This window comes from Rhinolophus sinicus, chromosome 15, assembly GCF_057876585.1.
Source record: "Rhinolophus sinicus isolate RSI-liver-muscle chromosome 15, RSI-T2T, whole genome shotgun sequence".
NCBI lineage: Eukaryota > Metazoa > Chordata > Mammalia > Chiroptera > Rhinolophidae > Rhinolophus > Rhinolophus sinicus.
Genome location: NC_142515.1, coordinates 95,527,605 through 95,548,137, shown reverse-complemented (window position 1 = coordinate 95,548,137; position 20,533 = coordinate 95,527,605). Strand labels below are relative to the sequence as shown.

General features: G+C 54.6%; 3 protein-coding genes across 20 annotated transcripts; 1 reads left to right on the top strand and 2 right to left on the bottom strand.

Moving 5' to 3' along the window:
• Positions 1-2,639: 2,639 nt before the first annotated feature.
• On the bottom strand, positions 2,640-11,224 carry PLPPR2 (phospholipid phosphatase related 2). Of its 12 annotated transcripts, none has more exons than XM_074338152.2 (10): positions 11,066-11,224; positions 9,609-9,783; positions 8,761-8,881; positions 7,627-7,815; positions 7,365-7,500; positions 6,297-6,568; positions 5,169-5,345; positions 4,472-4,594; positions 4,100-4,151; positions 2,640-3,980 (listed from the first exon to the last, which is right to left on the bottom strand). In XM_074338152.2, the coding sequence occupies exons 3-10, from the start codon at positions 8,824-8,826 to the stop codon at positions 3,637-3,639; spliced, it is 1,359 nt and encodes a 452-aa protein (XP_074194253.1). In that variant the 5' UTR covers positions 8,827-8,881; positions 9,609-9,783; positions 11,066-11,224; the 3' UTR covers positions 2,640-3,636. The 12 variants fall into 12 exon arrangements, with proteins under 12 accessions (XP_074194253.1, XP_019600555.1, XP_074194254.1 ...); XM_019744996.3 differs by having other exon boundaries at positions 4,488-4,594; positions 8,761-8,841; XM_074338153.2 differs by having other exon boundaries at positions 8,761-8,841; positions 9,663-9,783.
• A 523-nt stretch (positions 11,225-11,747) lies between these two features.
• CCDC159 (coiled-coil domain containing 159) lies at positions 11,748-17,909 on the bottom strand. Of its 5 annotated transcripts, none has more exons than XM_019745014.3 (13): positions 17,544-17,909; positions 15,995-16,113; positions 15,675-15,901; positions 14,918-14,951; positions 14,513-14,601; positions 14,344-14,425; positions 13,969-14,164; positions 13,380-13,447; positions 13,224-13,300; positions 12,754-12,875; positions 12,452-12,630; positions 11,983-12,096; positions 11,748-11,814 (listed from the first exon to the last, which is right to left on the bottom strand). In XM_019745014.3, the coding sequence occupies exons 1-13, from the start codon at positions 17,546-17,548 to the stop codon at positions 11,810-11,812; spliced, it is 1,317 nt and encodes a 438-aa protein (XP_019600573.2). In that variant the 5' UTR covers positions 17,549-17,909; the 3' UTR covers positions 11,748-11,809. The 5 variants fall into 5 exon arrangements, 4 of the variants coding, with proteins under 4 accessions (XP_019600573.2, XP_088648643.1, XP_074194259.2 ...); XM_088792517.1 differs by having other exon boundaries at positions 12,452-12,534; positions 17,551-17,909; XM_074338158.2 differs by lacking the exon at positions 15,995-16,113.
• TMEM205 (transmembrane protein 205) lies at positions 17,871-20,231 on the top strand. Of its 3 annotated transcripts, none has more exons than XM_019745020.3 (4): positions 17,871-17,951; positions 18,502-18,610; positions 18,714-18,877; positions 19,866-20,231. In XM_019745020.3, the coding sequence occupies exons 2-4, from the start codon at positions 18,511-18,513 to the stop codon at positions 20,169-20,171; spliced, it is 570 nt and encodes a 189-aa protein (XP_019600579.1). In that variant the 5' UTR covers positions 17,871-17,951; positions 18,502-18,510; the 3' UTR covers positions 20,172-20,231. The 3 variants fall into 3 exon arrangements, with proteins under 3 accessions (XP_019600579.1, XP_019600578.1, XP_019600577.1); XM_019745019.3 differs by having other exon boundaries at positions 17,893-18,031; XM_019745018.3 differs by having other exon boundaries at positions 17,914-18,052.
• The last annotated feature ends 302 nt before the right edge of the window (positions 20,232-20,533 follow it).

Below are 20,533 nucleotides of genomic sequence, written 5' to 3'. Positions count from 1 at the left end.
ACCACTTCCAACGTTACGTATTTATTTTATTGCTTCTCTCCTCACTAGAATGTCACTGTGGGGTCCCTAGCTCTTAGAAGAGCACCTGGCACACAGTAGGTGCTCATAAATGTAGGCTGAGTGAGTACATTGGAAGAGAAGCAGGTGTTTGGCATAGCTCTCATACAAACAGTATTTCTTTCTCTCACTTCTCAAAATCCTGTCTTTATGTCCTGACAGAAGTATGCTTAACACAGTTGAGCTCCCTGGAGAAGGGAGGACTAATGCGTGAGGGAATGGGGAAATGGAGAGCTCAGGGTCAGTCTGTGCTTCTCTCTCGCTTATCAACATCCTTAGTTAAATCATTTAACAAATGATTTACAACAGTGAACAGGTGACAAAGTCTCTGTCTGAGCTGACATCCTAGTGAGGGAGAAGATAATGACCACTAAGCATAGAGAAATTTAAATAGTCCATGAGCAGATGTTAAGTGTACGCAAAAAAGTTTGCACAGGAAATGGAAGTGGGGAGGGCCAATTATTTGGTTTTTATGCAATTTTGAATAGCGTGTTAGGGGCAGACCTCAATGAGGAGTTGACAGTTGAGAAAAGGCTTGAAGGAAGTGAGGGAGTGAACCATGCTGATATGTAGGGGAAGAACATTCCAGGTTGAGGCACCTGCACATGCAAAGGACCTGAGGCATTGGGAGAACTTTGGCTTTTCCATAGAGTGCCATGGGGATTCACAAGTGGGTTTGAGCAGAGGATGGATGTGGTCTCACATGCTAAACTGGAGCTTAGTTTTGGTCTTGTTGAGTTTGAGATGCTGTGAGACCCACAGGGACATGTCGAGAAAGCTTTTGAGTGAGCAAGTACATCTTAGTTTGGGTTGTCTATCTAAGATTGTATATCCTGGGAAGGGGTGTGGACAAGGCTCGGTCTGCTGTCACCATCCTTTCTAGCAGGCCCAGACACTTCTCTGTGTCCTGAAGCCCCAATTTCATATTTTCTTGGCCCGCGCTTAACATCAGCACCGTGGACAGCACCAACAGGGCTGGTCGAGGTGCTGTCCGCCGTGCTGAAACTTTGCTTCCTTCCTGGCCCGCGTGGAGGCAGCTGTGAGACAGCAGGGACCACGCGTCTCAGGGGTGCGAGCCCTGGAAATAGGAGCTATGGTCAGTAAAGCAGGGGACTCCATGATTCTGTCCCTCCTCTGCCTTCAGCCTTTTCATGCTCCCCTCTCATTCCCTGTGACCCACAGTCAGGCCCACCACCTCCCCCTCTGTCATTCTGTTTCAGCCACACAGGTCTCCACGTCCCTGGATATAACAGGCACGCTTCCCCCTCAAGGCCTTCATGCTTGTTCTTTCCTCTGCCTGAAATGCTCCTCCCCCACCCTAGGTATAGGTATTTTCATGCCTCCCTTCTTCCTCTCCTTCACACTTCAGTATCATCTCCTCAGAAAGAACTTTCCTGACCACCCTCTTTAAATTGCAAACTGTGTTTCCATACTGCAGTTGTCTTGTTGTCTTCTCTAACTTGAGTTTTCTCCTTATCACTTATCAATACCTAACATAGCAGAGATTTCAATCCCTGACCTAAATCTTTGATCCTAGAGTTTGGAATTCAGAAATTTTCAGATTTTCAAAAGGTACTATGGTATAAATATTGTATTGTATAACATGCTGGCTGGGACCTGGGATAACATCTCAAAATCAAACACTTTAATGAAACATAAGAATATTCACATCAAGTTAAGTAAAGAAAGCTATAATAACCTCATGTCAGTTCAGGTCAGTTTTTTGCCATAAATGAGTTATGAAAAAAATGTTTGGTTTTCAGAGCTTTTTGAAATTTGGAATTGTGGCTCTGTATATAGCTTATGTATCTTGTTCATTGTCTGTATTTTACACATTAGAATGTGGGCCGGAATCTGTGTCTGTTCTGTTCACTGCTACAGATCCTGTGTCTAACTACCCAGCACCTGGCACACAGTAGGTGCTCCATAGTGTTTGTTGAATGAATTAATGAATGAATGTGGGGAAAAGGAAAGCAGCCTCCTCTTTTCTGCTCCCCAGATGACTCCATACCCCAAATGTCCTGTCTGAAGCCCCTCAGAGCCATGTGGGGGATGTCAGTGGCTTCCTGCCCTTCCTACTCTCCCTGGTTTCTGCTGGGTCCTCAGCATAACCTCACAATCAGAACCCTTGTTTTCATCCATGCAGCTAGGGGTTTGACTTGGAGGTTCTGACTGCTCTCAGCATCGCCCCTCACTATCAGGACCCTCAGAATTCCTTCACTCTGTTCTCTGTGCTCTCTGCGCCCTGGCCATGGTCAGAAACAGGTCAGCTGCCTGGGGAAGACAGTCTGTGAGGCCCCTCACCATGGGTTTGTGTGCCTTACGTATGGCTTGTGGGTCTGCATTTGACATGAAGAAACAAGGGCACAGAGAGGTTAATTAATTTTCCTGAAGCCAAGTAATATAGAGGCAAGATTTAAATTCAAGTTGCTGGTTCCACAGCCCCACACTGTCTTTCCACAATCGCCCTTAGATACACTGTGACAGTACGCGTACACCCACACCCAGCCTCACCGACACCTAGACCCGCAATTAAAGTCCTCCACACTCCACCACCCAGGAGAGGAAGGCAGGTGGCCAAATTTCTGTTACAAACAGGTCTTTATTAAAGATGAGGAGAGGTCAGGAAAAGGAGGCAGAGTTTCCTCTACCCACTGCCTTTGGCTGCCCCGAGGTTGGGGAGCCCTGTCTGCTCTACCCATGTCCCCCTAGGTGGCACATCTGCATGAGGCTGAGGCATAGGGGGCAGTGTGAAGGACAGGGGTGGGTCCCAAGAAAAAAAAGTCCTTTCCTACAGCCCTAATAAATAACAGAGGGTTTGGGGGGCCTGGGTACAGGCAAGGGGAGACAGTATTCTGAACCCCCAAATCTCTAAACTTGACACACCCTGCATATGTAGGGAGTTAGGAGGGACTGGGTGAGAGGGTACACATGGGGAAGGGACTGAGAGGGGAAGAGAGTGCCCCGAGGACCCTGCCATGGGGGGAGCCTGCCTTTCACCCTCTGGTGAGATTTGATTCTGAGGAGGACTTGATGACAAAAGATAACTCCATTTCCCTTCTCAATTTTGCACATGCTTAGACATGGGTGGTCCCCCATTGGCTGGAATCATACCCACCCACCCATCCTACAAATTCTGAAAACCTAGGACTCCTATTGGTTGTTCAGATGTGGAACACTGGCTGAAGTTGCCCTCTTGCCTGAGGATTCTAAGAGTGAGGGGGACTCCCATTGGCTGGAGTAAACTCCTTTTGGTTGGAATTCAGAGAACTGGAGGCTCCCATTAGCTGGGCAATGGCCAATGTGGTCAGGATTTGTACCTTCCAAGGGCAATCCTAGGGGGCAATAGCCCAGCTCCCAGTTATGCCCACTTGGATGTCCCAGAGGGCAAGAGAAGCAGGGGCTTCCCCAAATGTCTTTCCAGCCATCCTCTGATGTCTGGGCCTGGCTGGTTTGGGGACAGGGGGCTTTGGCACTCACACGACACACGCACGCAACACACACACACACACACACACACACACACACACTGCAGGGGAAAAATGGAGACTGGGCAGATTCTGGGTGGGTGGTTGGGCCTCACAGCAGGTGGTCACGGCTAGCAAACAGGTAAGGGCTGAAGTTGTCCCGGTGGAAGGGGGAGGGATAGAGTCCGCTAAGGGTGTACAGGTCCCGAAGTAGGGGTGTGGGCAGCAGCAGCTTCCGGCCACGTCCACCACCTCCACCTGGTCCTCCAGGCCCAGGAGAGGAGGGTGAGGGACCTTGGCTGGGGGTCGGTGCTGGCAGGGGCAGGGGCAGCGGCAGAGGCGTTGGCTCAGACCTCAATCGAGGGCGGGGCACACGGGGCGACGAACACATGGCTGGAGCCCTGGAGGACACGCAGCTGGGGATCAGGTGGCCACGGCGGGTGCAGTTCTGCGGCTCTGGGGGACAGGGGTCAGAAGTCAGGGGATCAGAAAGCTTGGGAGGAGGTGAGACCTCTGTGGCAGTGACTGCCATCTGGAAGTCCCCCCATTTATCCCCCCATTCCCTCGACACTCACTGGATGGGGTGAGCCGTGCCGGTGTCGAATGCGGCCTGCAGGCCTCGGGTTCCTGAGACAAAGAGGCAGAGGGATGGGGCTAGCGGCCCCCTGGGCCCTGCTGGCCACAGCATGAGGGGCTCATTGGGCAGAGAGCCCGATGGAATATAACCAGATTCTCAGGAATAACCATGTCCCCTTGGCAGGAAGAGAGGGGGCACACCCTTCTATTCTGTGGGACTGTCCTCTAGGACCTGTGTCCACAGAGACCAGCCATCTGCCCACCTCCCTGTGGCCCTGAGACCCCCCCACCTCTTGCCTGACTCCCTGCCTCCTTGGTCCTATTCCACCCACTACCGTCTCCAGCCGGGAGTGGCCCTCGGCCCCCCTTACCTGGGCCACACTTAACTTTTCGAGGGGGCTGTCCATGGTGGGAGCTTGACTCATGTCCTCCCAGGGGGAGAGCCTCCGGCTGGAAGGTGGACGGCTCTGAAAGTTGTGTACGACGCAGGTGACCTGGGACAGGAGAGAGGAATGTTGAGGTTCGAGGATAATAAGATAGGAGTGGTATAAATACCATGCCCATTTTTCAGATAAGGAAACTGAGGCTCAGGTTTTCAAAGACAAGTAACATTTTTATGGTGCTTACTGTGTGCTAGGCTTACTGTTCTTTCCACTTTAACTGGTAGCTACTATTATTATTTATTCCACAGAATCAGGACTAGGAGGAAGCAAGTAAAGCTGAATTTTGTAAGGGCAGGATTGAATCCTGACTTTATTTAAATTTTTGATGTTTTTTACATGAATTTTGATTTTTGAAAAATGTTTCATTAAAATATTATTTATCTGGATTAGTGAATGTTTTAGCACCTCCTTAAATTATACACTCAAAGCGAATGCCTTACTCGCCTCACTCTGATCTCGGTTCTGTCATTCCATTTTACAGGTGAGAACATCGAGGCAAGGTAAGGTTAAAGGTCTCCTCCAACATCACACAGTCCACATCCTTCACCATCATGTGGCCCTGCCTCTTGGGTCAGAGAGCTGATGGAGGGTCTTCTATTCTGGGATGGGTGCAAAGGGGGCTCACCAGAAAGGTGGCAATAGCCGCCCCAGTCAGGAAGCCGGCCAGCACGTCGGACCAGTGGTTGCGGTACTCCGCCACGCGGACCACGCCCACCAGGAAGGCGGGGCACAGCAGGGCCAGGCAGAGTGAGGGTTTGACCAAGCGGGAGCCCTTCACGCGGAACACCAGTGTCACATACATCTGCGGGAGCCAGACAGGTCAGGGGACACAGGCGGCACAGCTGCCGAACCCAAGTAGCCACTGCGTTGTGGGCTAGGGGGCATGGCCAGAATCCCCAGGATCGGTAGTAGGGCTGGAGGATGTGGTCAGCGCCTCCAGGGAACAGAGCCAGGGGACAGGAGTTCAGGGCATGGAGTCGTGGATTCCCAGTGGACCTTGCAGGGCTGGGGGTGTGGCCAGATCACTAAAGGGCAGTAAAGAGGTCTGGGGCCGGGTGTCCCAGGGACCAGTCACAGATGGGGAAAGACACTTGCTGGGCTAGGGTGTGGCTACAGAACCAGAGGGTGGAGTTAGGGCCCAAGGGGCAGGTCCAGGAGACCCAGGACGTGGAGTCCCCAAATCCCAGGCAACCACTGACAGGGTTAGAAGCTAGACTCAGACGCCAGAAAAAGAAGTCAAAGCAATAGGGGGTGCATCAGAGAAAAGCAGGGGAGTCAGGAAGTCCTACCACAGTGGAGTCAAGGGTGTAGCCTGGAAAATAATGGGCGAGGACAAAGGTGGGGAGTGCGAGGGCTCTAGGGGGCAGAGTTGAAAGCCCACTCGCCCAGTCTCCCAGCCAATATGCAGGGCTGTAGCATCCTGGGGACATGGCTAAGCTCCAGGGACCGCATCCTTGTCCCACAGGGTGGAGCCAACAGCCTCCATCGGGCGTGGCATTACTGGGTCAGGAGGTGTGGCCAGACACGAAGAGGCGCAGTCAAGAACAGCAATAGTCAGACTCGGGAGCGGGAGCGTGACCAGGGTCTGAAGGGAGGAGTGAGGAGCTCAGAGCTTTCCTGGGTAGACTGCCTTAGGGACACAGTCACAGTGCCAGGGCAGGGCCTCCCCCAGGGAGGAATCGGAGGCTCCAGCCCAGGGGGCCTCCTGCCGACTGGTCGCTCCCCACCGCCGCGCTCCCATTTCGGTGCTCACCGCAGTGTAGGTGACCGCATAGGCACAAAGGGCGGCGTCCTTGCAGGGGAAGGCGCGACGCGCAGCAGCCACCAGGCTGGGGCTGCCGGCGCAGGCACCCTGGTCAGTGACAAAGCGGTCGGGTCCTGGCCGGTCCGGTGAGGGCGGTGGGCAGCCCAGGGCCGTGTAGTTGGGGCGGCACACAGACAGGAAGTGCGGCGTGGGGTTGCCGGTCACTACCTGCCCTGCATTGGCGAAGATAGTTGTGGTGAAGAGGCCGAAGGAGTAGACCCCTGAGGATGGAGTGGGAGAAGGGGTTCATGGTGGGGGCTGATGCCCCTGTGGCCCTCCTCCTGTGAACCCCCTTATGGCTTTTCTAGGCCCCTGTCTCTTTGTTCTTGTGACTGCCATTAAAGCACCTGGGACTCCCCTTAATGCTATAACCCATTATAGCTGGGCCACCATGATGACATTCCGGGTCTCTTGCCTCTGTCCCTCTGGGATTACCACTATGTCAGGAGTGGGCCCTCCCCTGTGGCCCCATTATAGCTGGGCTGGGACCCCTCAACAGCATTACATCAGGATTGGGCTCATGCCTGGGACCTCCTAGGACCACCCTGATGACATTTCTGGGCCTCATATTCTTGCTCTGGACTCGCTATTACTGAGTTGATCACTTTTCTTCTGGATCACCAATAAGCCAGAGCTGAATCTCCAGCCCTCTGCCACAGGGACTACCATTACGGATGAGCTATGCCCCCGCCACTACCCCATGGCCACCTATTGTGGCTGGGATTACATTTAGAGCAAAGTTGAGGTGTTATCTCCCAGGGGCCCCATGGTATTTGGCATGCACCTGTGGCCCCCTTTTCTGACTGAGATTCTCCTTGTGGCAATTTGGGACCCTCCTCTCACAGTTGCTATCATGGTTAGCTTAGGCCCCACCCATGTCCGTAAAACCTCCATTAATATCTGGTCTGAGCCTAATTACCTCCTTGCCCTGAAGGCACCATCATGGCAATTCTAGGCACTTGTCCCCCTGGAATTCTGACTATCTTTGTGTGGCTGACCCCTGGCCCTGTCACTCACCCAGAAAGCGAACCAGCCTCCTCAGTGGGGGACTGAAGCGGCAGCAGGCCCCAGACACGATGGTGCTCTCCCCAATGACGGGTATGGCTGAGGGGGGTGCAGGGAAAAAGGCACGTGCCAGCTCCCCCAGCAGGATCTGTGGGTGAGACCAAGACAGGGTCTTCCTAGCCTTCAAGCCCAGCCCTCTACTTACCTCCCCCTGGTCCTCCTGCCTCCTGGGGGGGGTCCTCCCACAGTCTACCAAGGCTATCCTCAATCTCACCGTGAGGATGGGCCCTGCAGTGACCAGGGCATAGATAAGTGCAGGAGGCGCTCGGCTGGCAGCCTCAGGCCCTGGGTAGGGCTTGGCGTAGGTACTGTCATAGCAGAAGAAACCCTGGCTGTGCACAGGGAAGGTGTCCGTGAACTCCAAGCGGTAAGCAAGCAGAACCACCACACCCAGCAGCACTGACTGCCGCCCAGCCAGCGGGGAGAGAGAGATGGAGAGAGACAGGGAGAGAAGAGCGAGAGTCAGGCCTGAGTTGAGGACATGGACAGAGAGACACATACAAACATGGAGAGGGAGAGAGGTGGGGAAGGGGGAAGAGGGTGATCAAAATGGAAGTAAATGAAAAAGTGAGAAAGACAGAGAGGTGGGGAAGGAGGTGAGAGAAGGGTCAGGGTCTGGGAGACACAAAAAAGAGATGGAGACAGAAACAGAAAGAGAAGACAGAAGTGGAGGGGAAAGGAGAAAAGAGGGAAGAGAAGGAGAAAGAGAAAGAGCAAAAGCAAAGAAGAGAAAGAGAAGGGACTAGAATGGTAAAATAGAGAGAGGAGAGAGGAGATGGGATGGGGCAGAGAGAGTGAGGACACAGCTGGAACCAGACCAGAAAGAGATACAGAGACAGTGGGTGGCAGGGTGACAGATCACCAGGGAAAGAAATACTACTACTACTAGTAGAACTAGCTACCACAGGTATAACCCTTAATGTAGGCGGGTGTCATGCTAAACCTCGTCTGTGAATGAATACATTTTACCTTCATAACAGCCCTAGGAGAGAGGGACTCTAAATATGCCCATTTGACAGAAGAGGAAACTGAGGCTCAGGAGGATATGTGAGGTGCCCCAGAGTTTCTCAGTAAGGATGGGCAGAGCAGGATTGGAATCCCAGAAGTGCTGCTTCTGAATGCAAGCTCATAACTACATCTCAAGAGAATGGCAACAGCACTCATTCCCCAGGGAGCTAGGGAGAGATCAGGGAGAGAGAAGGCAAGGCTGCAGCCAGGGAGATGAAAAAATAGGTCCAGGTAAGAACTTTGTCAAGATAAGGGAGACTGAGGTTGGGCAGAGAGGGGACAGGAAGACAGGTACACCCCCTTCCCACTGAGAGTCTAAAGAAGGTACCCAGCTCCTCACCTCCACGAAGACAAAGCAGGGAATGATGGAGAAACTCCTCTTCAGCTGAGGCCTCCCTCCAGCCATGGTGAATGCCCAGGCCTGTGGAGGTGGGGAGGGAGTGGGGTGGCACGGGTGGGGCCTAGGGGGTGGCTCAGGTCACTGGTCCAAGTGGAGCCCTCTGGCCACACCCCTGACCCCACGGAGAACTACCAAGGAGCTCTGGTTCCACTCCTTGGGCCTTCTGGCCATGCCACTGCATATCCAGGTTTTGGCTCTGCCTCTGCCCATTGGAGGCACCAGCCTTCCCTGACACAATCCACTCAGCTCAACCTGTGTGGGGTGGTGTTGAGGGGAACCCCAGAGATTCTCTAGTGGTCTTCGCCCCTACAGCGTACATAGGAGATTCCAAACCCATACTTTTAAGAGGGCTTCTCCTCTTTACCAAGCAGGACCCCTCCCCCTGGCCTTTAGAAGAGACTTCTCCAGCTTAATGGGGATCCCTCCCCCATGGAAAAGGATACATTTATAAGGGTCCTCACCCCCACCAGTTTTTAGGGGACCCCAACCTCTTTCTCCACATGCTTTACAGGGGACACCATGTGCAATGTCCTCCACCTCCGCTAGGCCCCTCCCTGGAGCCCCTTCCCCCGTGGCTCACGGGCCTCTCTCCTATCTCTATGGTTCATGGCTGATGGCCAGGCCCTCCTTCTCTCCCAGCTGCCTCCCTCTCCTCTACCTCTTTCCAGCCCATCTGCCTCCCTGTATCACTGGGGGGTTATCTTCCCACCACATGCTGCCCCCGACCCCCCAGTACTGAACAGCTAAGAGTCAAACCTGCTTGACCCATTCTCCCAGCCTGGCCTCACCTGTGAAAGGGCCCTATGGCTTCCCACAGGCTGCTGCCACACCCACGGACTCACAGCTGCTCCTCATGGCCAGTAGGGCAGGGATGGTCACCCCCATTGCACAGATGTGGAAACTGAGGCCCAGGCAGATGGGGGTAGGCACTCTGGGTGCAGTGCTCAATCCACAAGGCTTGCTCTGTGGTGTGACATGTGGGGTGAGGGTCGCTAGTGGTCCCAGATGTCCACCTGGCCATGGCCCCCTCACCCTCAGAGAAACAATCATCCACACTGGTACCTCCAGAGTACACAACTCAGCCACAGGCTCTATCCCAACCCTCTCCCCCGCCACCACCATGGCCTAGCATTCATCTATCCCACCAACATGGACCAAGTGCCTGCTGGGTTCCAGGCGCTGTGCTGGGTGCCAGCCTTGTGGTGAACAAGACAGGCCCTCTCATTCAGACAAGTGCCCACCACACACAGAACTGCACATTCACACACACACAGCACAGTGTGCACATGGCCTGTCACTGACACCCACACAGATCAAACAACTCCCCCATACACATACAGTCACTGGGATATACAGGAGGTCCTCCACACACCTCAGCGCTCCATACACAGCCCCGCAAGACCCCTTACCTCACCACCATCAGGGCCATGGACTCAGGACTACCAACACACTTAAGAGTCACATCACAAAGAGTCACCACACACAATAGGGGTGACAGAACTAGTCACAGTGTCACACCCCCAATTCAGTGACAACCACACACATTAACAGCTCTTGTCCACATTGACAGCCATTGGAGAGACGCGGTGTCACCCACAACCACAGCCACATGGCCACATAAGGACATATGCATGGAGCATGACAGACTCACACAGAGCCACACAATCACACAAGAAAGGTGCATGATCACAGCCACACACTAGAACGCAAAAATGCCCCCCCTTACCATCAGAAGGAACACACAACAGCAGCCACACAATGACAGTCATATGCACACAACCATACAGACACCAAGACATCCACACAATCACAGTGATAGCAGTCACAATGACACAGCCACATACACACCAACAGATACCCACGACGACAGCCACACAATGACAGCCACAGAAGACAGACACACACACACCACACGGACACTCCAGAAGCCACACAATGACAGCTATACAGACATACAACAACGGTTACACAACCACACACTGACACATAATGACAACCACACAATCACAGTCACCCTCATAACCACCACTTGGCTTCTCAAGCCCAGGGTCCCCTCCTTACACTCCCCTCCCCCATCCTGGTCCCGAAGCTCCAGTTCACCGCCTCCTCTTCCGCTCCCCACGCTGTACCCGCAGGGGACCCGACCCGCAGGAACTGAACCCGGGCCAGACGGACAAACCGAGGGTCGAGGATCTAAAACCGGCGAGAGAAGGTACAGGGGACGCCCCAAGCTCCTCCTTCTCACCGGGTCGGGACTGCTGCCGCCTGAGCCCCGGCTCCGCCTAGACGTCACCGGCGCGGCGGGACCGACAGACTGATGGCTGGCCTGGAAGGCGGGCGGGCGCACAGATGGAGATGCTGTCCACCCGGCTCCGCGCCGCGCAGACTCCGCGGCGGGGCGAGAGGCGGGGCCTCCCGGAGCCTTATTTGCATAACACCTTGGGCGGGGGCTCGCTAAGTTTCGTTAGCATGATTTAGGGCGGGGCTTCGGTTGCTCTTTGGGGAGCGGCGCGTTGGAATTGGGAGAAAATGAAGGATGGAGATTGAGAGGGAAGACCCTGGGTGAGAGGAGGCGCTGAGGGGAAGAGGAGGGCAGAATGTCAGAGCGTGATTCTGGGCCGCGACGCTCCCTCTCTGGGCCTGTTTCCCCATTTGGGCAGTAGAGGCAGCAGGTCAAATCGCCAAGGCCCCCCAGAAATGAAGACTGGTAGCTAGTGTGAAAGAGCCTGTTTGGCCACTCATATCCGGACAGGCTAACCCTTGACCTTGTCATATACTGATCTGGCCTCACACTGTCCCCTGACCCTAGGTCCACACATCCTGAACAACCCCTGGGGTCTCTGCACCCTCCCCAGCACTGAGGAGTAAACGGGAGGGGGTGGTTCTCAGGCACAGGAAGCAGCAGGAAGAACAGTCCACAGGTGGAGGAGGGTCTCAGCTAGTTTATTTTCTCTCTGGAAGGGTCTTCAGGGAGAGCAGTCCCGGCTGCTCAGGCTGTGGAGAAGAGAGGGTGGGTAAGGGCCAGGCCTGGTCCAGTGGACCCCAGGGTTGGGGGTCAGGATGCATGCAGGTGCCCAGTTTGGGAGCTGGGAGGGTCCACTGTGTGAGATTCCAGGGCTGGCCAAGAGGGGAAAAGGAGGTGTGGCAGGGGAGGGCCCACACCAGGTGGGAAGGAGCGTCTCTTGCTGAATGGTGGCTGGGCAGGGTCCTGGTCAGAGTCAGAGTCCGAGTCCCAGGAGCGGAGCGGAGGGTTCAGGCATCGGTGCCCCTTGTAGCCTGCAGAAGTGACAGGTGCCATTCTGGCCCTCCATGCACAAACCTTGAATGTGACCCTTGAGTGATGTGTGACTATGGGCCAGTGTCCCTTGATCACATCCTTTGAGTATGACTTAGTGTGACACCATAGTATGACCTCAACAACCCTTGAATTTTACCACATTGATCCTTAAAAAAATATCCCAGTGGCCCTGAGTGACCCTTGGATGAAACCTCCAGGGACTCCTTAGAATGTGACTCAAGAATAAGACCCAACAGACGTGCCCCCCAAATATGGCCTCTGAACATGACCTCAATGTATGAAGCTGGAGAATGACCCCCCCCACACCCTGGAGCATGGCTCAGCCCCCCTCACCCCTGAGGCTCGAAGCCCTGGGGCGGACCCCCGAGGACATGGTGAGGCCATCAAAGGAGTTCTGCAGTACATGCACAGCAGACCTGTGGGGAGATGGGGAGCTGGGGGCCCCTGGTGACTCTGGACTGCTTGGGGCTGGGGCCGGGGGGCTGTTGGCAGGGCAGGGGAGGAGTGGAGTCCTGGTTGGAGAGGGAGGTCTGGAATCAGATGGGTTCCAGGTTCTGGTAGTCACTGCTTGATGTGATTGGGGACATGACAGATGAGGGTTGGGGTTAGAGGTCACAGTGGGAGCTGGGCATCACCATATGTCACTCAGCTCCTTCTGGAGGTCATCCCTCCAGGAGCCATTGCCTCCTGGTGGCATCTCCTCTGTCTCTGGCCAGTTGGATGTCTCACACTCCTGCTGCTTCATCTTGGTCAGGACCTGGGGCCCACAGTGGGGTGCGGGGGTGATGAGAGAAGAGCAGTAGTAATAATAATGATGATGGTGCAAGGTGACCATTACTTGGTACTTATTACACGTCAGGCTGCCCTCAAAGGGTTTAACACTCAGTTCATGCAGTTATCCCTTCATGTAGGGATGTGTTGTTATACTCGTTACACAGATGAGGAAACTGAGGCCCAGAGACATGAAGAAACTTGCTCAGTCACACAGCAGTAAGTGGCAGAGCTGAGATTTGAGCCCAGGCCTTCTGGCTGCGGTCCAATAGTGGAGGCCGGCAGAGATCCCCATACCCCGAATTCATGCAGGGTCCCCATCCTCCCCTCTCACCTTGCGGCACTTCACCTGGGTCTTCTGCATCTTTTGGATGTTCACCAGGTTCTCGGTGATCTCTTCCTCCTGGGCCTCTGTGGGGGGAGGGGACTCAGGGGGGCCAGGGCACAAAAGGACACCCCCGCCTCGGGGCTGTGGGTTCCAGGCACTCACGGAGCTTCTGATAGATGAAGGTCACCTCCTCCCGTACCAGCTCCAGCTCCTCCCACAGGAACTTCTTGCTGAGGAGACAGTGTAGCCTAGACCCCCAGTCCCTGCCCAGCCCCCTCCTGGCCTCCCATTTGCCCACCTGCCTCCCCAAGCTTCTTCTACCTCCCATGTTCCCACCTCCTCCTGACCTCCATTCTCCCATTTCCTTAGCCTGCCATTGCTTGGCCTTCATCTCCCCAGCCTCTCCCCACCCCCTACCTCCCATATCCCCAGCCTCTGCCCCCATAAACCTCTCCACCCCCCAGCTTCCTGATACCCTGGCCTCCCACCCCATCCCACCTCCAGCTTCCTGTCTTCCGTGCCTTCTAGCCTCCTAGTCTTTCTCTCTCTCTCTCTCTCTCTCTCTCTCTCTCTCTCTCTCTCTCTCACACAGACACACACACACCCTCCTGTTTTCCCCTCCCATCCCTTCCTCTTGTCCCTCAAGCCTTCCATGGTCCCTCATCCCCCTTACTCAGACCTCTCCCATTTCTCCTACCCTGGCCTCCCTTCCCACCCGCAGCCTCCAGGTTGTCTGCCTGGCAGCACCCACCTATCTCGGATCTCCTGGGCAAGCAGCTGCAGGCAGCGGGTGGTGCGGGCCCGCTGCACCTCCTCACTGTCACGCAGGGTCTTCTGCAGCCCCTGCAGGCCTTGCGCCAGAGCCCCATACAGCTCCTGCTTTCCCTGCTCCACGCTCCACTTGTGTCCCTCCTTTTCTGTCTGGTGGCTTGTGGGGCTCAGTACTTCTGCAGAGAAGGTGGGAACTTGACTGAGCCCCAACTATACCCTGAACCCAGATTTGAACCCACCTTGCCCTAGCCTGGCCAGATCCCAAACCTGAATCCAGACTCACCCACTTCTCTCACCCTGACCCAGCTGACCCCAACTACCTCCAGCCTGACCTTGACCGTTAGCCAGTTCTCACCTTCAAGCTGTTGGATCTTGATTTGCTGCAGGCAACTCTCCTTCTCCAACATGGTCACTGAGTGGTTTAGGAACTCAAAAGCCTGTGGGAGAGTTCAGGCCTGGGAATGGGAGGGGAGGTGGAGGACAGGGAAAAGATTTCGGGGGCAGGGATGGCTGAGGAAGCTCACCTTGGTCTGGGCCTGTAGCTGGCTCTTGAGTGACTCCAGTTCACATTGAAGGAGCTTCTGGGTGTCAGAAATCATCATGGTGGACTTAACTGTGAGCAGAGGTGAGGGTCAGCCAGGCTGGGGTGGGGGGCAGGGGCAAGGTCAGGGCAGAGGTCAGAAGAGGCTCAGGTAGGGGTAAAGGGGTAAAGATCAGGAACAGGCATCCACCGAGGCTGAGGTAGAGGCAGGAGTAGGGGTCAAGTCAGGGACAAGGATGGAGGGCAAGGTCAGGGGCACGAGTCAGCTGATGCTGGGGCAGGGATGAGTGGCAGCAATGGTGGAGTTCTGCAGAGGCTGGGGCAGAGGTTGGAAGTAGGAACCGGCAGGTGTTCTACCCATAGTCTTGTTGGGAGGGAGGGTTCTCACCTTTGACTTTGGAAGAACTGGTCTGCGGCGGCTTCTAGGGAAGGGGGACATGAGGGCAGTAGAAATTCATCCCTCGGCTGCCTCCTTGCTCACCCCAAACAAGTGTTGGGGGTTTACATATGAGTTGTTGGGTCTGCTGAGTTATGGGCATCCCAGACCCTGAGTGCAGGCAAATCTGCCTCCAGGCCATGCAGGCACCTCCCCTGGACTGCACATGCTCAGAAGCGCACTTGTGTGGCTTATCACCTACATGTGCAGGTCTGTGAGCTGTCCATGACAGCATGGACCTGCAAAGCCCTGTCTCTGGCCTGGGCTCTGGAAATGGCTCTCCTCCTTAGGGGCAAATGACATTGACGATGTCTGCAGGTAGCGCCAATAGCATGCGACACATAATTACACATCGTTGTCAAAACACAATCACAGCCACACACACAACTTCGGACACATCCATGTACTTTAAGTTGTAAGACCCAGGGCATCCACTCACACTCATCTCAGACACGCAGGCAGTTACACCCAGAGACAATCACAGACTCGACCCCACTAGGACACACAATTGCACATCCATTCCATTCATTGCCTCATCAAAACATTTTCAGGGAGGGCTTGCTGAGCACTGGGAGCCGTTCTGGGTGCTGAAGGCACACACGGTAGTGGGGTTCTTGAGAAGGACCTCCCTGCCCCCACAACACCCTCCCTAAGCCCCACAGCAGTAGATTGCAGTGCATCAGGAAGGGGTTTCCCAGGTGGGGGTGACCTTAGTGATGCTGTGATGCTTCTTCACAAGGTCCTGGTCATTACAGCACTCCTGTGAGTCTGGGTTGGGGAAGGAGGGAGAGCCATGCGATTGAGGCCCTGAGTCCCTCCCTGTCCTCCAGTCTGTACTCGTCACTGTGTTCTCTGAAGCAGCTGGCCCCAAGGTCTCTGGTTCCAGGGTCCTGGACCAGTGAATTGTATAGTCCAAAGTCTTGTCTGAGGAAGCGCCTGAGGATGGGTGGATGAGGGCTTCCTGAGGCCCAGCCCAGAGCACTCCAGCCCCTCCCAATTCCCCTGCCCTGGGGCAGCCCCTCAACGAACCCCAGTACTTGTCACACTTCCCGTTAGCAAGCAAACACGAGTTGGAGGGTGAGGGAGATGAGCAGTAGCAGGGCACAGAGTAGTCAATGTCCCGGGGTAGGCCAGCCAGAAGAGGGTCGCTTCAAACAGAGAGTACACGGGCTGCACTGAAACCAGACCCCATGTCCAGCACTTCCAGACTCTCCTCTCCCAACACCCCAGAGAGGCCTCAGCCCTGAACACAGGGCCTCCCAGTTACTGGTAGAAGCTCACTGAAAGATGATCCCAGCCCCAGGCTTGGGTTGGGCAGTGAGAAGTACCCAGAAGGCTTCACAGGAGAAAGTGAGCCTAAAAGGAAAAAAAGAGCCTAAAAGATAAAAAGTATCTTAACATTGGGCCCTATAGGAAGGGCGTTGCTGGCAGGAAATAGCATGTGCGGAACCATGGACTCCGTATTGGTAAATTCAGGATGGCTGGAGGCAGAGTCCAAGAGGAAACAACAGGAGGTTAGCAGGGCAGCTCAAGCAAGGCACTGAAAACCAAGCAGGGGAGTTTGGACCTAGCTCCCCAGGTAAATGGGAGCCATAGTGTGTGACTAGGAGAGGCAGGGCATATCTATTCAATAAATAATAGTTGAATTGGGGCCCAGGCCTGTGCTAGGTGAAGCTGGGAACAGGAAAGAACTCAGCTCTGGGTCTCATATCCAAACCCCCTGTCATTCCAGTGTAGTCAGGGCTGGCAGATGCAGACATCTGGGGCAGGGCTGTTTGGAAAAATTGCCAGATGAAGGGCATCTTGCCCTGGGTCACACAGCCCAAAAGGCCATGCTCTAGGCCTTTCTGTTCTTCTACCTTTGCTGGGCCCTCTGGTGTCCTTCCTCTGCTCAGTCTTCCTGAGAGACTCCCACACACCCTTCAAAACCCTACTCAGCATCTCCTCTCTAAAAACTTCCTTAATCCTTTTTAAGTTCATATTTTCTGAGCACCTCACTGAGTGCTGGGCACCACGCTCAGCACTCATTGGGTCCTGACACTCCCTCTGTGATGTAGGAGTTATTCTTTTGTCTGAAATAATCTAGTGTACCTTTTCAAGAGTCACTGGAAGCCCTCTAGCGAGATGGCCTGGGTTCAAATCCTATCTCTGCCCCTTCTCAGCTGTGTGATGTTGGAAGAGTTACTGAACTTCTCCATGCCTCAGTGTCCCCAACTATAAAAATAAGCTGTCGTACTACCACCTTATTGGGTTGTTGTGACTAAGTAAATTAATCCATGTCAGTGCCTGACATACAGTAATGGGAAGCTCAGTATTTGTCCTCGAATATCACGCTGAGTATTTGGGACCTGGGGACCACAGGAGCCCTGGGAGGCTTGTAAGGACGCATTTCTGAGTGCCAACTGCAGGCAGATCCGCAGTGAAGGTCCCCTCCTCCTCCCACATCATAAGTTCCTCCCGAAGTCCTCTCCGGCAGAATTCTTGGGGAAGGGGGCGGGTCCATTAGCCTGGGCCCCGCCCCTTCGGGCTTTTAATCCTGCGCCCTCCAGGCATCCGACCCCCTTTCACCTCTACCTACCACATACCACCTGCTCATGCTCTCCCATCAGGGATCTCGAAGCCAGTCCCCAGCTGTGATGCTGAAATTTGATCCCATGGGATACCACCGCTTTAAATTGCACGGAGCCCAAATATAGAGTCACAGAGAGGGGTGTGTCTGGCATTTTAGCTCCGCCCCCGCCGATGCAGTTGAAGGCTTCATTGGCGTCTTCCCTCTTCCGCAGATCTTGGAAGCCGCTGTGTAATTGGGTAAAATCTCTGTGAGGCGGGATTTCAAGCTGGTTTCTGCTAATCGATTAGTCAATTACTAAGAGGGCGGTACAGGAGGGGGCAGATTACGATTGGATTGGCTTCCGGTTTAGCTGGGGGGCGGGACGAGTTCTGGGTCCCACGAGTGAAGGTGTCGGAGGAAGTCCGCGGGAGTGAGGTACCGAGCCCAGTCAGCCTGGCCCGGGAGATCCGGCCCCGGCGTTTCTGGTCTCGGATTCCTGGGTGCTGCGGGTTGAGGTCTGGATTCCTACTGGTGGGGTCGGTGTCTTCGAGATGAGACTTGGGGTTTCCCAGAATTAGATAGGGCTTCAGGGGTTGCTTTGGGGAGTTTCATAGCGATATCTGAGATCTTGTTATGAGAGCAGGAGTCTTTGTTGATAGAACTGGGTCCCGGGGGTGATATTGGGAGTCACTGGCGTGATCTCTGAAGACCTAGGGCTACGAGCTTGGGCTGCTGGGGCTGAACTTTGGGGATCTCGAAGGTGGCGTGGATATTGGGGTCCAGAGAACCTGAGATCTTGAGAACCTACATTTGGAGAGATGGGGGTCGAGGTTTGTTGCAGGACTGCTCTGGGTCTTCCCCACCCCTATTCCTGAGCTGCCATCCCTGCATCTCTGCTGGATTGGCTGCGACAGCGGCCTTGAGCCCGCTCACAGGGTCTGAAAGCCAAAGGTAAAGCTCTGAGCCACCCGTGCCTCTTTCCCAGGCCTGCAAGATGGAGGAAGGCGGGAACCTGGGAAGTCTGGCTAAGGTGGTCCATCTACTGGTCTTGTCTGGGGCCTGGGGTATGCAAATGTGGGTGACCTTCATCTCAGGTAGGGACCCTCGGCCTGGACATCATGGGTACCTGGAATGGGGACAGGAATAAAATGGGGACCTGGAGTATCCTGACAGGTGTGTGGTCTCTTCCACCCACAGGCTTCCTTCTTTTCCGAGGCCTTCCCCGACATACCTTCGGCCTTGTGCAGAGTAAACTCTTCCCTTTCTACTTTCACATCTCCGTGGGCTGTGCCTTCGTCAACTTCTGCATCTTGGTTCCACAGTACACCTGGGCTCAGCTCACATTCTGGGAGGCCAGCCAGGTATTCGGGCTTGGGCTTCACTACCCTCATTCCCAGGACCCCACTGAACACCTATGGCTCAAAGGCTACACCTTTGTGAAAATTGAACAGAAACTGCTGCTGCTTCCTGGTGGATACAAAGCTGGGCTCTGGATACCTCTGAGCAGTACACAGCCTGCACAACCATCCCAAGCAGCCCTGTTTATCCCCCAGTGTGTCTCTGCTGGTTGCTGCTCCCTCTCCTCCCTCTGGTTGGGCCTGCTGCCAAGCTGAGGTGACTCAGCTGGGCTAGGGCACTGACCCCAGCTCACTGTTTAAAAACTAGCCTGACTGGGAATTTACAGTCCCGCCTCCCGCCCCCCCCCCCACATATTTTTCCCAGCCACAAAGCAAGGGACCATTTCTACATCTTGTATTTCTCTATCTTGCCCTCCCGCAGCCCCCATTATGTGGGCGGGTGAGGCCTCACAACAGGGGTTTCAAGAATAATCCTACAGGGACAAGAGAGGATTATGGGTAACTGGAACTTTAAAAACTTTTTATTCACTCCCTGAGGGCCGGATGTCAGCTTCTGGGGTCTTGGCTTGGGCCACAGAGGAGACAGGCTGTCTTAGGCTCTCTGTTTTGGGGTAACAAGTGGACAGTTATAGTGCTCTGTCCCAATTTGGGGAAGAGAGATTCTGTCCTGAGATTTCCTCAGTTTGGGGGAATAGGAGAAGAGGAGACAAGCTATATTCTGGAAACTTCCAGTGTGGGTATCAGAGTAGAGGAGGCTCAGAGGTTTTGGGGGGGAGATAGAGGAGATGGTGATGGAGCCTTTTCTGCCGGTTTCAGGGTAGAAGAGCTGGAGTTCTGGGTGGGGCCCTTAGTCTGGATTTAGGGAAGGAGAGGGAGACCTGGCTTTGACCTAAAATCCTCCTCTGGGCTTTGAGGACGCAAAAGGACCCTCTGGAGGGCCCCTCCTGCCTCCCAGGCATGGCTCACCTTGTCCTCCCACACCCCCCACCAGCTCTGCCTGCTGCTCCTGAGCCTCACGCTGGCCACCATCAATGCCCGCTGGCTGGAGCCCCGCACCACAGCTGCCATGTGGGCCCTGCAGACTGTGGAGAAGAAGCGGGGCCTGGGTGGGGAGGTGCCAGGCCGCCACCAGGACCCCGACCCCTACCGCCAGCTACGGGCGCAGGACCCCAAGTACAATGCCCTCCGCCAGACGTTCTTCCGCTACCATGGCCTGTCCTCCATTTGCAATCTGGGCTGCCTCCTGAGCAATGGGCTCTGTCTCACTGGCCTCGCCCTGGGCCTCAGGAGCCTCTAGCACCTACTGCCTCTCTGTCCCTGCCGGGAACCTAAATGGCAATAAACCCTTCTTTGGAAATGGCTGCTATTATTTTTCTCCAACTGGGAAATGGGGAAGGGTAGTCAAAGGTGGAGTTGAGGGCCTCTGTTTCCGCATTCACAAGGCATCATGATTTGGAGTGTTAGCTATTGCAGCCCCTAAGCTCTTCTTATAATGGTGCCCATTTGTTGAGCACCTGCTGTATGCCAGGCATGGAGCTAACTATTGCACATACCATGTATTGTAAAAATAGCTAGTTCTGATCCCTATGGAACGAGAGTATTTCCCACCCCATTGACATTGGGGGTGACTATATGACTTGCTTTGGCCAATGAAATGTG

Excerpts from the sequence above, each read along its gene's own strand:
- PLPPR2 (XM_074338152.2), bottom strand. The coding sequence starts at position 8,826 with ATGGCTGGAGGGAGGCCTCAGCTGAAGAGGAGTTTCTCCATCATTCCC. Across the intron at positions 5,346-6,296 it reads ATGCGGTCACCTACACTGCG|ATGTATGTGACACTGGTGTT; the intron begins GTGAGCACCGAA and ends TGGCTCCCGCAG. Across the intron at positions 3,981-4,099 it reads GGCACGGCTCACCCCATCCA|AGCCGCAGAACTGCACCCGC; the intron begins GTGAGTGTCGAG and ends CCTGTCCCCCAG.
- CCDC159 (XM_074338158.2), bottom strand. The coding sequence starts at position 17,688 with ATGCCAGACACACCCCTCTCTGTGACTCTATATTTGGGCTCCGTGCAA. Across the intron at positions 14,602-14,917 it reads CAGTTCTTCCAAAGTCAAAG|TTAAGTCCACCATGATGATT; the intron begins GTGAGAACCCTC and ends CTCTGCTCACAG. Across the intron at positions 13,301-13,379 it reads CTTCATCTATCAGAAGCTCC|AGGCCCAGGAGGAAGAGATC; the intron begins GTGAGTGCCTGG and ends CTCCCCCCACAG.
- TMEM205 (XM_019745020.3), top strand. The coding sequence starts at position 18,511 with ATGGAGGAAGGCGGGAACCTGGGAAGTCTGGCTAAGGTGGTCCATCTA. Across the intron at positions 18,611-18,713 it reads GTGGGTGACCTTCATCTCAG|GCTTCCTTCTTTTCCGAGGC; the intron begins GTAGGGACCCTC and ends TTCCACCCACAG. Across the intron at positions 18,878-19,865 it reads CATTCTGGGAGGCCAGCCAG|CTCTGCCTGCTGCTCCTGAG; the intron begins GTATTCGGGCTT and ends ACCCCCCACCAG.